The sequence below is a fragment of the Somniosus microcephalus genome, unplaced genomic scaffold (assembly GCF_052327205.1).
Source record: "Somniosus microcephalus isolate GS21.2 unplaced genomic scaffold, FLI_Smic_1.0 unresolved_chr4, whole genome shotgun sequence".
In the NCBI taxonomy this organism is placed as follows: domain Eukaryota; kingdom Metazoa; phylum Chordata; class Chondrichthyes; order Squaliformes; family Somniosidae; genus Somniosus; species Somniosus microcephalus.
The window spans coordinates 55,342,389-55,357,665 of NW_028225182.1; the positions used below are offsets into that span (position 1 = coordinate 55,342,389).

A 15,277-nucleotide genomic window follows, 5' to 3' on the forward strand; every position below is an offset into this window, starting at 1 on the left:
TTTGCCACCAAAGTGGATAACTTCACATTTATCCACGTTATATTGCATCTGCCATGCTTTTGCCCAATCACCCAACCTGTCCAAATCATCCTGGAGTTTCTCGGCATCCTCTTCACAGCACACACGCCCACCCAGCTTTGTGTCGTCTGCAAATTTGGAGATATTACATCTAGCTCTCTTGTCTAGATCATTAATATATATTGTGAATAGCTGGGGTCCAAGGACCGATCCCTGCGGTACCCCACTAGTCACTGCCTGCCACTCAGAAAAAGACCCGTTTATTCCAACTCTTTGCTTTCCGTCTGCCAACCAGTTCTCTATCCAAGTGCATACCTTGCCCCCAATCCCATGTGCAATAACTTTACACGCTAATCTCTTATGCGGGACCTTATCGAAAGCCTTCTGAAAGTCCAAATACACCACATCCACTGGTTCTCCCTTATCTATTTTACCAGTTACATCCTCAAAAAATTCCAGTAGATTAGTCAAGCATGATTTACCTTTTGTAAATCCATGTTGACTTTGTCCGATCCTGTCACTGTTTTCCAAGTGCTCTGCTATTACATCTTTTATAATGGACTCCAGCATTTTCCCCACTACCGATGTCAGGCTTACCGGTCTATAATTCCCCGTTTTCTCTCTACCACCTTTTTTGAACAGTGGGGTAACATTAGCTACCCTCCAATCCATGGATACTGTTCCAGATTCCATCGAATGTTGGAAGATGACCAGTAATGCATCTACTAGGATCAGATCAGCCATGATCTTATTGAATGGCGGAGCAGGCTCGAGGGGCCGATTGGCCTACTCCTGCTCCTATTTCTTATGTTCTTACTATCTCTAGGGCCACTTCCTTAAGTACCCTAGGATGTAGATTATCAGGCCCTGGGGATTTATCGGCCTTCAGTCCCATCAATTTCCTTAACACCATTTCCCTACAAATACTGATTTCTTTCAGTTCCTCCCTTTCAGCAGACCCTAAGTTCCCCGACATCTCTGGGAGGTTATTTGTGTCCTCCTTTGTGAAGACAGAACCAAAGTATGTATTTACAGGAAACTCTCTTTTAACCGGCACCTAAATTATCCGGAAATCTCTCTTAACCGGCAAAATTCGGAGTAGGTTCAGGTAAGTTTTACTATATATTAGTGGCCGTGTAACCGGGGTTCCTGCACCTGTGGCCGTGTAACCGGGGCTCCTGACCTGTGGCTGTGTAACCGGGACTCCTGCACAAGTGCCATGTAACCGGGGCTCCTGGACCTGTGGCCGTGTACGGGGCTCTCGTACCTTGGTAAGTATACCTCTCTGTAATCCGGACTTTTTGATTAACCGGCACCACGCCGGTGCCGGATAAAAAAGTTTCCTGTAATTGGTCTGCCATTTCTTTGTTCCCCATTATAAATTCCCCTGATTCTGACTGCAGGGGACCTACGCTTGACTTCACCAATCTTTTTCTCTTCACATATCTATAAAAGCTTTTACAGTCAGTTTTTATGTTCCCTGCAAGCTTACTCTCATATTCTATTTTCTCCTCCTTAATTAATCCCTTTGTCCTCCTTTGTTGAATCCTAAACTGCTCCCAATCCTCAGGACAATAGAGACACCCATACAGCTCCCCTAGTTGAGAGCAGCTGACCGAGGAAGCGAACCTGGGTCCTTTGTCTTTGCTACGCAACCACAAAAGGCGCCATTTTAATTCAGCTCATGCAAAGGGAGCCATTTTAACCAACCTCAACTGCAAGGGCAGCCATTTTAATTCAGCTCACTCACTGTGGAATAGAAACCCAGGAGCCAATTCATTTTCTTTTAACCATTCGAGTGTTCCAGATGAGTTTAGTCCTGGTACCACCGGGATCCCATTCCTACCCTTTCCAACCCTGTCAGGCCTTGGCCAACATCTGGCTTTCTCCCGAACTTTGACAATGACACGTTATAAATCTCATCATCAAGAAACTACTCATGAAATAACGCTGGACGGCCAGCTGGTGGCGCCGTCCAAGGAGTATAAATACTCGGGCGTGGCCCCAGCTTGCCAGGGACATTTTGTAAGACAAGGAGCTAGTGAAATACAACTAGACCTCCATGTTCTGAAACAAGTTGATTAAAGCCTTGCTTTATACTCAAACCAAGTGCGTAGTGAGTTTTATTACGTCAACACTTACCCGTTTTGGTGACAGATTTATTGAGTATGGGAGCGAGTGATGGGTCCAAATCCTCGTGAACATTCTGGAGTAAGACAGGAGATCCGAACTGCACTCCATTTTCCAGCACACGCATGTAATCGGTCATCTGAAAGTCGATGACCTTCAGTCCCTGCCGAGAATGCAGCGACAAAGAGGTTAGTGTGGGAGCAATACCTTGTGTGGGTTTTATTTTCATGAGGACATAGAGTTACAAGGCACCCCACTGTCCTCCATCCAAAGGTTTGGGCGGGGAGATGCCGAGCTGAGGCTAGCCCACACGACACGAGGGGGAAAAAAGTCGATGACATGTTTCTCGTTTTCTCCCAAGTTTCAAGTACCCTGTCCGACAAACTCTCCCTCCTCCCTGAATCCTTACTGCGTTGAAATCAAGTCCCATCGCACTATTAGAACATAATTATATAACAATTAGGAGCATGAGTCGGCCATTCGGCCCCTCGAGCCATTCAATAAGATCATGGCTGATCTTCGACTTCAACTCCACTTTCCCGCCCGATCTCCATAGCCCATGATTCCCTGAGAGTCCAAGGATGGATTAGTGCCTCCGGGGGCGCTAACTGGTCATATAGGAACTTAGCGCCCGAGCGCGGCGATTTTAGCGCCGTTCGCGAAATTGACCAGTCATTTTGCGGTGGGGCTAAACACTACCGCCACGATCTCCTGCGCCCGCAGATCGTGACGTCAGTCGAACGTGCAATGCCCTGCACCGGATATTGAGTCGCGCCTTAGCGCTGCCGCTAGGAACGACAGGTAATGGGGAACGTTTTCAAGTCGGGAAGGGGCTGGGGGAGCGCTATTTAAAGGCGGGTGCTTCCTGCCTTTTCTCGTCGGCAAAATTTTTGGTACACGCAGGTTGAGAGGGAGAGAGGCGTCTGGAGAGATTTAACACTGTCCTAAGGAGTTTTGTTCCCCAGCACCACTTTTGAGGTTTCTAAGTGCTGAGCTCTTTCCCAGGGCCTATCCATTAGTGCTTCCAACACAATTGCTTTCGAGGTCTCTCCAGGCCGAGATTCAAGGCTGCAATGAGCAGGGAGTGGCTGGCCAGCAAGATGGCCCCTCCCCTTTAAGAACTGGACGGCGCCAGTCTGTCTGTCTTCCATGGTAACGGACATCGCCTGAGCTTCGCCAGCGCTCTGAGGTAGCGCCTCGCTCCCTGACATTAGCACCAAGAGGTGTGTAGCGTCTGATTTAGCGCTCAAATCACCTCCAGGGGCGATAGAGGCAAATTTTGCAGTCGGAGGCGATAATTAGCGCTGGGCGCTAAACTTTGCGCTCGGCCAATATTAGCACTCCAAAATGGGCGATACCCAATTTTTCCCCAAAACTATCGATCTCAGCCTTGAATATACTCAACGACTGAGCCTCCACAGCCCTCTGGGGCAGAGAATTCCAAAGATTCACCACTCTCTGAGTGAAGAAATTCCTCCTCATCTCAGTCCTAAATGGCCGACCCCTTATCCTGAGACTGTGACCCCAGGTTCTAGACTCCCCAGCCAGGGGAAACAAACTCTCAGCATCTACCCTGTCAAGCCCTCTAAGAATTTTATACGTTTCCAAGACCACGAATCTATGGGTGTCCTCCCCTCCCTCGGTCTTCCTTTCGCTTAATGTCACAAAAGGACGAGTTCCTAACTTACCTTCTCTTCTGTCCTCCTACATTCAACCTTAGTGGTTTACTCACCGACCCGGCAGAGCTCCTCTTACACACTCCTAGTGACAGGATTCAGAGCTGCTCTTACACACTCCTAGTGACAGGATTCAGAGCTGCTCCTACACACTCCCCTAGTGACAGGATTCAGAGCTGCTCTTACACACTCCTAGTGACAGGATTCAGAGCTGCTCTTACACACTCCTAGTGACAGGATTCAGAGCTGCTCTTACACACTCCCCTAGTGACAGGATTCAGAGCTGCTCTTACACACTCCTAGTGACAGGATTCAGAGCTGCTCTTACACACTCCTAGTGACAGGATTCAGAGCTGCTCTTACACACTCCCCTAGTGACAGGATTCAGAGCTGCTCTTACACACTCCTAGTGACAGGATTCAGAGCTGCTCTTACACACTCCCCTAGTGACAGGATTCAGAGCTGCTCTTACACACTCCTAGTGACAGGATTCAGAGCTGCTCTTACACACTCCCCTAGTGACAGGATTCAGAGCTGCTCTTACACACTCCTAGTGACAGGATTCAGAGCTGCTCCTACACACTCCCCTCGTGACAGGATTCAGAGCTGCTCTTACACACTCCTAGTGACAGGATTCAGAGCTGCTCTTACACACTCCTAGTGACAGGATTCAGAGCTGCTCCTACACACTCCTAGTGACAGGATTCAGAGCTGCTCCTACACACTCCTAGTGACAGGATTCAGAGCTGCTCTTACACACTCCTAGTGACAGGATTCAGAGCTGCTCTTACACACTCCCCTCGTGACAGGATTCAGAGCTGCTCTTACACACGCCTAGTGACAGGGTTCAGAGCTGCTCTTACACACTCCTAGTGACAGGATTCAGAGCTGCTCTTACACACTCCTAGTGACAGGATTCAGAGCTGCTCTTACACACTCCTAGTGACAGGATTCAGAGCTGCTCTTACACACTCCCCTAGTGACAGGATTCAGAGCTGCTCTTACACACTCCGAGTGACAGGATTCCGAGCTGCCTATTGTACTCCCCGCTCGATGATCATTTCCATTAATTTCAGTAGAAAGGACAATCAGACTGTATCTGTAAGGAGTGGCCGATCGCCCAGCGACTGTTTCGGGCTCCAGTCGAAGCACGATTTCACCCCTGCAGATATTTGATCAGTGAGCGAGGCGGATGGAGCAGGAGTCCGTGGAGTGCAGAGTAAGCCGGTTTAACCGTTCTTGCAGCAGTCCCAGGGTATGGCCAGCAGATGGTGGTGTACACTGCCAATGATTCTCCGATTCTCCGACACCATCACAAGCCCAGTGTGACTCATTCTCACTTATTCACTGACATTCCATTAATAGATTTCTTCACTCAATTCATTTATTTGTGGAACGAAATAGAACACTTTTAATTTCAATTTTTCCACCCACTTGCAATAGCAGCATTCATGCCAAGGTACAGTGTAGTCATATACAGCGTACAGCTCCCTCTACACTGTCCCATCATACACTCCCAGGGCAGGTACAGCACGAGTTAGACACAGAGTAAAGCTCCCTCTGCACTGTCCCATCAAACACTCCCAGGGCAGGTACAGCACGGGTTAGATACAGAGTAAAGCTCCATGTACACCATCCCATCAAACACTCCCAGGGCAGGTACAGCCCGGGTTAGATACAGAGTAAAGCTCCCTCTACACTGTCCCATCAAACACTCCCAGGGCAGGTACAGCACGGGTTAGATACAGAGTAAAGCTCCCTCTACACTGTCCCATCAAACACTCCCAGGGCAGGTACAGCCCGGGTTAGATACAGAGTAAAGCTCCCTCTACACTGTCCCATCAAACACTCCCAGGGCAGGTACAGCACGGGGTTAGATACAGAGTAAAGCTCCCTCTACACTGTCCCATCAAACACTCCCAGGGCAGGTACAGCATGGGTTAGATACAGAGTAAAGCGCCCTCTACACTGTCCCATCAAACACTCCCAGGGCAGGTATAGCACGGGTTAGATACAGAGTAAAGCTCCCCCTACACTGTCCCATCAAACACTCCCAGGGCAGGTACAGCACGGGGTTAGATACAGAGTAAAGCTCCCTCTACACTGTCCCATCAAACACTCCCAGGGCAGGTACAGCACGGGTTAGATACAGAGTAAAGCTCCCTCTACACTGTCCCATCAAACACTCCCAGGACAGGTACAGCACGGGTTAGATACAGAGTAAAGCTCCCTCTACACTGTCCCATCAAACACTCCCAGGGCAGGTACAGCACGGGTTAGATACAGAGTAAAGCTCCCTCTACACTGTCCCATCAAACACTCCCAGGGCAGGTACAGCACGGGTTAGATACAGAGTAAAGCTCCCTCTACACTGTCCCATCAAACACTCCCAGGGCAGGTACGGCACGGGTTAGATACAGAGTAAAGCTCCCTCTACACTGTCCCATCAAACACTCCCAGGGCAGGTACAGCATGGGTTAGATACAGAGTAAAGCTCCCTCTACACTGTCCCATCAAACACTCCCAGGGCAGGTACAGCACGGCGTTAGATACGGAGTAAAGCTAATCACCAGACATTAATGTGTTTACTAGTGTGAGAGTACGGGCCTGTAGGGTAGGGTTGCTGCCTGCGGTCTCACTCGGTGTCGGTGTATCAGTTTCTGGTCTTTTCTCTCTTGTCCTCCCTCTGTCTGCCCTCCTCCATTCTCTTGGGTGTTAATTAGTGTTGTGGTTGGTGAGTCAGTGTTGCTGAAATCCAATACTACACCTGCCTGGTGTCTCTGTGTTTACATTGTGTAAGGAGGTTTTATTTATTTAAATTTGGGAAATGTATTTTTTCATTAATTATACTTATTCATTTTAATGAAAAGCTTATGGGGCAGGGTCAAAGATAAGGGGGTGGGGTCAACGGTTGTGGTGGGATCAAAGGTAAGGGGGCAGGGTCAAAGGTAAGGGGGCAGGGGCAAATGTAAGGGGGCAGGGGCAAATGTAAGGGGGCAGGGTCAAAGGTAAGGGGGCAGGGTCAAAGGTAAGGGGGCAGGGTCAAAGGTAAGGGGACAGGGTCAAAGGTAAGGGGACAGGGTCAAAGGTTGAGTACCCATTCTTAACAAATTCCACCTGAGCCACTGGAGTCGTGCAGACCATGAGGGCCCGTGACCAAACTCCAGTCTGCTGATAAGTAGGGCAGTGGTGGGAATGCCTTGATTGGATTCAACGCCACTCGGCGAGGGAGCGGGAGCAATAAACCTCAGCCAGAGTTCCCTGTCCTGCCAACACGCTCTGCACAGGCTCATGGCTGAAGAATGGCCATTTCAGTGAGCTGCTGGATGGTGTGCAGTGCCCACAGAAGGAGGACCCTATCCCAGTTTGAGTTTATATCTGAAAAGAGGATGGGAACGTTGAAGGGACAGAAAGAAACTGTACAGAAAACAGTTTTTATTTGGCTGCATAGAATGATCCCTTTATCCCGGCCAGAATGGAGATGATTGGGTAATTCCATCTGTCAATCAGGCTCGGGGACCGCCCTGCTGTGAGTGACTGCGATTGATACTATGCACATCATTTGTATTGTGTAACTAGCCTTCACTCACTGCATTCTGCTGGAGAAATAATCCTGCTATTATCGGGAGCCGTTGCTGCAGTTTCGGTCATGAGCTCTGTTTGCTATAGTTTGTTTTTAAATCGACTGTTTGCTGCGAGTCCTGCCCAAGTCCCACGTCGCCTCCAACTCATTGGCTGACACAGTGATGGCAACAGTCAGTGTGTAATTATTTAGCATTTATAACCCACGTTAGTGTTTGGATTTGACTCCAGCTGCTTGTTCTATAAGAACCTCATACCTTAGAATGCTCCATGTTCTTGATCCACTTCAGAGCCTGACCCTGTGGGTCCACCATCAGAGGCCACCTGAGGGAGGTAAAGACAAACGTGAACCTGTGCATTCCACTCATTTTCCTCACTTCCCACTGAGTCCAGCTGCTCTTTGCTATCACACCCCTTACACCAAGAGACTCGTTCAGATTCCACGTTCTGGGACGGAATACACACCAGCCTTAATTAGATGGAGGTGATTTCCCAGTCCACTGGACTGAATCAAACAGAGTAAGGTTCCCTCAACACTGTCCCATCAAACACTCACAGGGCAGTTACAGCACGGGTTAGATACAGAGTAAAGCTCCCTCTACACTGTCCCATCAAACACTCCCAGGGCAGGTACAGCACGGGTTAGATACAGAGTAAAGCTCCCTCTACACTGTCCCATCAAACACTCCCAGGGCAGGTACAGCACGGGTTAGATACAGAGTAAAGCTCCCTCTACACTGTCCCATCAAACACTCCCAGGGCAGGTACAGCACGGGTTAGATACAGAGTAAAGCTCCCTCTACACTGTCCCATCAAACAGAAGCTGACAGAAATTAGTATCTCTAGGGATATGGTGTTGGGTAAGTTGAGGGGACTGAAGGCCGACAAATCCCCGGGGCCTGATAAACTACATCCTAGGGTACTTAAGGAGGTGGCCCTGGAGATAGCAGATGCTCTAAGGATCATCTTCCGGAACTCCATTGACTCGGGAACAGTACCCGTGGATTGGAGGGTAGCTAATGTTACCCCAATATTTAAAAAGGGGGGTAGAGAGAAAGCAGGGAATTATAGACCAGTAAGCCTTACATCGGTTGTGGGCAAAATGCTAGAGTCCATTATTAAGGATAAAATAGCGGAGCACTTGACAAATGGGGAAAGGATCGGACAGAGTCAACATGGATTTACAAAGGGTAAATCGTGTTTGACTAATCTGCTGGAATTTTTTGAGGAAGTAACTGGTAAAATAGATGGGGGAGAGCCAGTGGATGTGGTGTACCTTGACTTCCAGAAAGCCTTCGATAAGGTTCCACACAAAAGATTATCATGCAAAATTAAGGCTCATGGGATTGGGGGCAAAGTATTAACGTGGATAGAGAACTGGCTGGCGGATAGAAAACAGAGAGTTGGAATAAACGGCTCGTTTTCGGAGTGGCAGGCAGTGACCAGCGGGGTGCCGCAAGGATACATAGATACATAGAAGATAGGAGCAGGAGTAGGCCATTCGGCCCTTCGTGCCTGCTCCGCCATTTAATGAGATCATGGCTGATCCTTTAATTCAGTATCCCGTCCCCGCCTTCTCTCCGTAACCCTTAACCCCTTTTGCCCGTAGAAATATATCTAATTCCCTCTTAAATATATTTAATGAGCTGGCGTACACTGCCCTCTGTGGCAATGAGTTCCACAGGTTCACCACTCTCTGAGTGAAGAAATTCCCCCTCATCTCTGTCCTAAATGGTTTAGCCCTTATCCTTAAATTATGTCCTCTAGTTCTGTTCTCACCCGCCAAGGGAAACATTCCTTCTGCATCCAGTCTGTCTAGACCTGTCAGAATTTTATACACTTCTATGAGGTCCCCTCTCAATCTTCTAAACTCCAGTGTGTACATCCCTAAACTACATAGTCTCTCCTCATAGGTCATTCCCGCCATTCCTGGTATCAGCCTGGTGAATCGCCGCTGCACCCCCTCCATGGCAAGAACATCCTTCCTCAGATGAGGCGACCAAAACTGTACACAGTACTCGAGGTGTGGTCTCACCAGTGCCCTGTACAGCTGCAGCAAGGTATCCCTGTTCCTGTATTCTAACCCTTTTGCTATGAAGGCCAGCATACCGTTTGCCTTCTTGACCGCCTGTTGCACCTGCATGCTCGCCTTCAGTGACTGGTGTACAAGAACACCCAGGTCTCTCTGTACTTCCCCCTCTCCCAATCTATTGCCATTTAAATAATAATTTGCCCTCCCGTTCCTGCACCCAAGGTGGATAACTTCGCACTTGTCCACATTATAGTGCATCTGCCATTTATCCGCCCAATCGCCCAGTCTGTCCAAATCGCTCTGGAGCTTCCTGGTCTCTTCCTCTGAGCCCACCCCCCCTCCTAGTTTAGTGTCGTCTGCAAATTTGGAAATGCTGCATCCGACTCCCTGATCCAGGTCATTAATGTAAATTGTGAACAGCTGGGGGCCCAGGACAGATCCCTGTGGTACCCCACTTGTTACTGCCTGCCATTCAGAAAATGAGCCGTTTATTCCAACTCTCTGTTTTCTATCTGACAGCCAGTTCCCTATCCACGCCAAAACTTTCCCCTTTATCCCATGAGCCTCAATTTTCCATGCTAATCTTTTATGTGGGACCTTATCGAAGGCCTTTTGGAAGTCCAGGTACACCACATCTACTGGCTCTCCCCCATCTATTCTACCAGTTACTCCCTCAAAAAATTCCAATAGATTAGTCAAGCACGATTTACCCTTTGTAAATCCATGTTGACTCTGTCCTATCCTGTCCCCATTTGCTAAGTGCTCCGCTATTTCATCCTTAATGATGGACTCCAGCATTTTGCCCACAACTGATGTAAGGCTTACAGGTCTGTAATTACCTGCTTTTTCCCTACCCCCCTTTTTGAATAGTGGGGTAACGTTAGCTACCCTCCAATCCATCGGCACTGTTCCCGAGTCTAATGAATTCTGAAAAATCATCCTTAGTGCATCCGCTATCTCTAGGGCCACCTCCTTCAGTACCCTAGGATGCATGTTATCAGGCCCTGGGGATTTGTCCACCTTCAATCCCTTTAGCTTCCTTAACACCATATCCTTAGAGATATTGATTTGCGTCAGTTCCTCCTTTGCCAATGTCCCTATTTTTCCCGATATCCCAGGGAGGTTTTTTGTGTCTTCCTTCGTAAAGACTGACCCAAAGTATGCATTTAGTTGATCTGCCATTTCCTTATTTCCCATTATATATTCCCCCGTATCTGACTGCAATGGACCAACTTTGGTTTTCACCAGTCTTTTCCTTTTGATATATTTATATAAGCTTTTGGAGTTAGTTTTTATATTTTCCGCCAGCTTGTTTTCGTAAGCTATTTTGCCCCTCTTGATCATGCCCTTTGCCCTCCTTTGCTCTATCTTAAACTGTTCCCAATCTTCCGCTCTGGCGCTTTTTTTGGCTATTTTATACGCCCTATCTTTGGATTTTATGCTGTCTCTAATTTCCCCTGTTATCCACGGTTGAGTCACCTTTTTAGATTTCCTTTTATGCCAGATTGGTATAAACAATTTTTGCAATTTTGTCATTCTATCTTTAAATGTTTGCCATTGTTTATCTACCTCCAGTCCTCTCAGGAACGTTGTCCAATCAGACCTACTCAGTTCCCGTCTCATGGCATCATAATTCCCCTTGTTTAAATTCAGGACCTTAGTCTCTGAGTCAATTTCTTCGCTCTCCATTTCGAGTGAGAAATCGATCATGTTATGATCGCTCTGACCCAAGGGTCCCCGTACAACAAGATTACTGATTAGTCCCTTCTCATTGCACAGTACCCAGTCCAATATAGCCTGTTCCCGAGTTGGTTCCTCGACATATTGATCCAGATAACCATCCCTTAAACACTCAAGGAATTCCTCCTCCTCATTATTTTTACTGATTAGGCTAGTCCAATCTATATGTAAGTTAAAGTCACCTATGATGACAGCTGTGCTCTTATTGCACGCTTCTCTAATTTCCCTCGTGATGCCCTCCCTAACCTCTATTTTACTATTTGGAGGCCTATATACCACTCCTATTAATGTTTTTCGCCCCTCGCTATTTCTTAGCTCCACCCATATAGATTCTGTATTAACTGAGTTAATATCCTTCCTTTCAATTGCATTTATCCCCTCTTTTACTAGCAATGCTACCCCTCCTCCCTTTCTTTTTTGTCGATCCTTCCTAAATACTGAATACCCCTGTATGTTAAGCTCCCAGCCCTGCTCACCCTGCAACCATGTTTCCGTAATCCCAATTAGATCATAATTATTAACCTCTATTTCCACAGCTAATTCATCTACCTTGTTCCTGATGCTTCTCGCATTAAGGTATAAAACCCTCAGGCTTTTTTTATGCTCACATTTTTTATGAATTAGTTTGGCCCTTTGTTTTTTGTTCCTCACCCTTTTACCATTTATTTCTGTCTGCCTTTCACTTTCCTCTATTTCACTACATAGGTTTCTAGCCCCCTGCCATACTAGTTTAAATGCTCCCGAACTGCTTTATCAAAAATTACCCCGAGAACATCAGTTCCATCTCTGCACAGGTGTAGACCGTCCCTTTTGTATAGGTCACACCTGGGACCCCAGCTGTTCACAATATATATATAAATGATCTGGATCAGGGAATTGGATGCAATATTTCCAAATTCGCTGACGACACTAAACTAGGAGGAGGGGTGGGCTCTGATGAGGATGTCAGGAGGCTACAGTGCGATTTGGACAGGTTGGGGGAATGGGCGGATACATGGCAGATGCACTATAATGTGGATAAATGCGAGGTTATCCACTTTGGGGGTAAAAACAGGAGGGTAGATTATTATCTAAATGGCAATAGATTGGGAGATGGGGAAGTGCAGAGGGACCTGGGTGTTCTTGTGCACCAGTCACTGAAGGAGAGCATGCAGGTGCAACAGGCGATTAAGAAGGCAAATGGTATGTTGGCCTTCATATCAAGGGGGTTCGAGTATAGGAATAGGGATACCTTACTACAGCTGTACAAGGTGCTGGTGAGACCGCATCTGGAGTATTGTGTACAGTTTTGGTCGCCCCATCTGCGGAAGGATGTTCTTGCCATGGAAAGAGTGCAGCGGCGATTCACCAGGCTGATACCTGGAATGGCGGGAATGACCTACGAGGAGAGATTGAATAGTTTGGGCTTGTACTCACTGGAGTTTAGAAGATTGAGAGGGGATCTCATCGAAACATATAAAATTATGGCAGGCCTGGACAGGCTGAATTCAGAGAGAATGTTTCCAATGGCAGGGGAGCACAGAACCAGGGGCCACAGTCTAAAAATAGCGGGCAAATCATTTAAAACAGAGATGAGGAAGAATTTCTTCACTCAAAGAGTGGTGAGCCTGTGGAATTCCCTGCCACAGAGGGCTGTGAAGGCTAATTCAATAAATATTTTCAAGAGAGAATTGGATATATTTCTGAAGGCTAAGGGGATTAAGGGTTACGGAGAAAAGGCGGGGACGGGGTACTGAACTGGTAAGATCAGCTAAGATCTCAGATGAAGATCAGCCATGATCTCATTGAATGGCGGAGCAGGCTCGAAGGGCCGAATGGCCTACTCCTGTTCCTATCTCTATGTTTCTATGTTTCTATGTTTCAAACATTCCCAGGGCAGGTACAGCACAGGTTAGATACAGAGTAAAGCTCCCTCTACACTATTCCATCAAACACTCCCAGGGCAGGTACAGCACGGGTTAGATACATAGTAAAGCTCCCGCTACACTATTCCATCAAACACTCCCAGGGCAGGTACAGCACGGGGTTAGATACAGAGAAAAGCTCCCTCTACACTGTCCCATCAAACACTCCCAGGGCAGGTACAGCACGGGGTTAGATACAGCGTAAAGCTCCCTCTACACTGTCCCATCAAACACTCCCAGGGCAGGTACAGCACGGGTTAGATACAGAGTAAAGCTCCCTCTACACTGTCCCATCAAACACTCCCAGGGCAGGTACAGCATGGGTTAGATACAGAGTAAAGCTCCCTCTACACTGTCCCATCAAACACTCCCAGGGCAGGTACAGCACGGGGTTAGATACAGAGTAAAGCTCCCTCTACACTGTCCCATCAAACACTCCCAGGGCAGGTACAGCATGGGTTAGATACAGAGTAAAGCTCCCTCTACACTGTCCCATCAAACACTCCCAGGGCAGGTGCAGCACGGGTTCGATACAGAGTAAAGCTCCCGCTACACTGTCCCATTAAACACTCCCAGGGCAGGTACAGCACGGGTTAGATACAGAGTAAAGCTCCCTCTACACTGTCCCATCAAACACTCCCAGGGCAGGTACAGCACTGGTTAGATACAGAGTAAAGCTCCCTCTACACTGTCCCATCAAACACTCCCAGGGCAGGTACAGCACGGGTTAGATACAGAGTAAAGCTCCCTCTACACTGTCCCATCAAACACTCCCAGGGCAGGTACAGCACGGGTTAGATACAGAGTAAAGCTCCCTCTACACTGTCCCATCAAACACTCCCAGGGCAGGTACAGCACGGGTTAGATACAGAGTAAAGCTCCCTCTACACTGGACCCCATTAAAGAGAGACTTGCATTTCTATAGCGCCTTTCACCACATCAGAGCATCCCAAAGCACTTCACAGCCAATGAAGTACTTTTGAAGTGTAGTCATTGTTGTAATGTAGGAACTCGGCAGCCAATTTGTGCACAGCAAGCTCCCACAGACAGCAATATGATAATGACCAGATAAACCGTTTTAGTGATGTTGGTTGAGGGATAAATAGTGACCCAGGACACCGGGGGGTAATTTCCCTGCTCTTCTTAAAAATAGTGGACCCGGGGAACTTTTATGTTAACCCGAGTGGGCAGACGGGGCCTTGGTTTAACATCCCAATGCGTAAGACAGCACCTCCAACAGTGCGGCGCTCCCTCAGTACTGCCCCTCCGACAGTGTGGCGCTCCCTCAGTACTGCCCCTCCGACAGTGCGGCGCTCCCTCAGTACTGCCCCTCCGACAGTGCGGCGCTCCCTCAGTACTGCCCCTCCGACAGTGCGGCGCTCCCTCAGTGCTACCCCTCTGACAGCGCGGCGCTCCCTCAGTACTGCCCCTCCGACAGTGTGGCGCTCCCTCAGTACTGCCCCTCCGACAGTGCGGCGCTCCCTCAGTACTGCCCCTCCGACAGTGCGGCGCTCCCTCAGTACTGCCCCACTGACAGTGTAGCGCTCGCTCAGTACTGCCCCTCTGACAGTGCGGCGCTCCCTCAGTACTGCCCCTCCGACAGTGCGGCGCTCCCTCAGTACTGCCCCTCCGACAGTGCGGCGCTCCCTCAGTACTGCCCCTCCGACAGTGCGGCGCTCCCTCAGTGCTACCCCTCTGACAGCGCGGCGCTCCCTCAGTACTGCCCCTCCGACAGTGTGGCGCTCCCTCAGTACTGCCCCTCCGACAGTGCGGCGCTCCCTCAGTACTGCCCCTCCGACAGTGCGGCGCTCCCTCAGTACTGCCCCACTGACAGTGTAGCGCTCCCTCAGTACTGCCCCTCTGACAGTGCGGCGCTCCCTCAGTACTGCCCCTCCGACAGTGCGGCGCTCCCTCAGTACTGACCCTCCGACAGTGTGGCGCTCCCTCGGCACTGCACTGGGAGTGTCGGCCTGGATTTTGTGCTCAGGTCTCTGGAGTGGGTCTCAAACCCACGACCTTCTGACTCAGAGGCGATAAAGAGTGCTGCCCACTGAGCCACGGCCGACACAAACACTGAGCGGATCCGCTGTGAGCAGGGAGGCCTCTGCAATTCCATTACTGCTTCGCCACAGCTGCAGGTGGACATTCAACCATGTCCGAGTTCCAATCTTGAATATTTTGACCGTTGCCCTGGG

At 48.8% G+C, this 15,277-nt stretch overlaps 1 protein-coding gene across 1 annotated transcript in view; it reads right to left on the reverse strand.

The window, feature by feature from the left end:
- The window catches only part of LOC147091125 (dynein axonemal heavy chain 2-like), a 138,808-nt gene that overhangs the window by 55,862 nt on the left and 67,669 nt on the right, over positions 1 to 15,277 (reverse strand). The window contains exons 20-21 of the mRNA XM_085977590.1: positions 7,664 to 7,730; positions 2,161 to 2,311 (exon numbers count right to left, since the gene is read on the reverse strand). Of these exons, the coding sequence (XP_085833716.1) occupies positions 2,161 to 2,311; positions 7,664 to 7,730 (218 nt within the window). The remainder of the gene's footprint in view (positions 1 to 2,160; positions 2,312 to 7,663; positions 7,731 to 15,277) is intronic.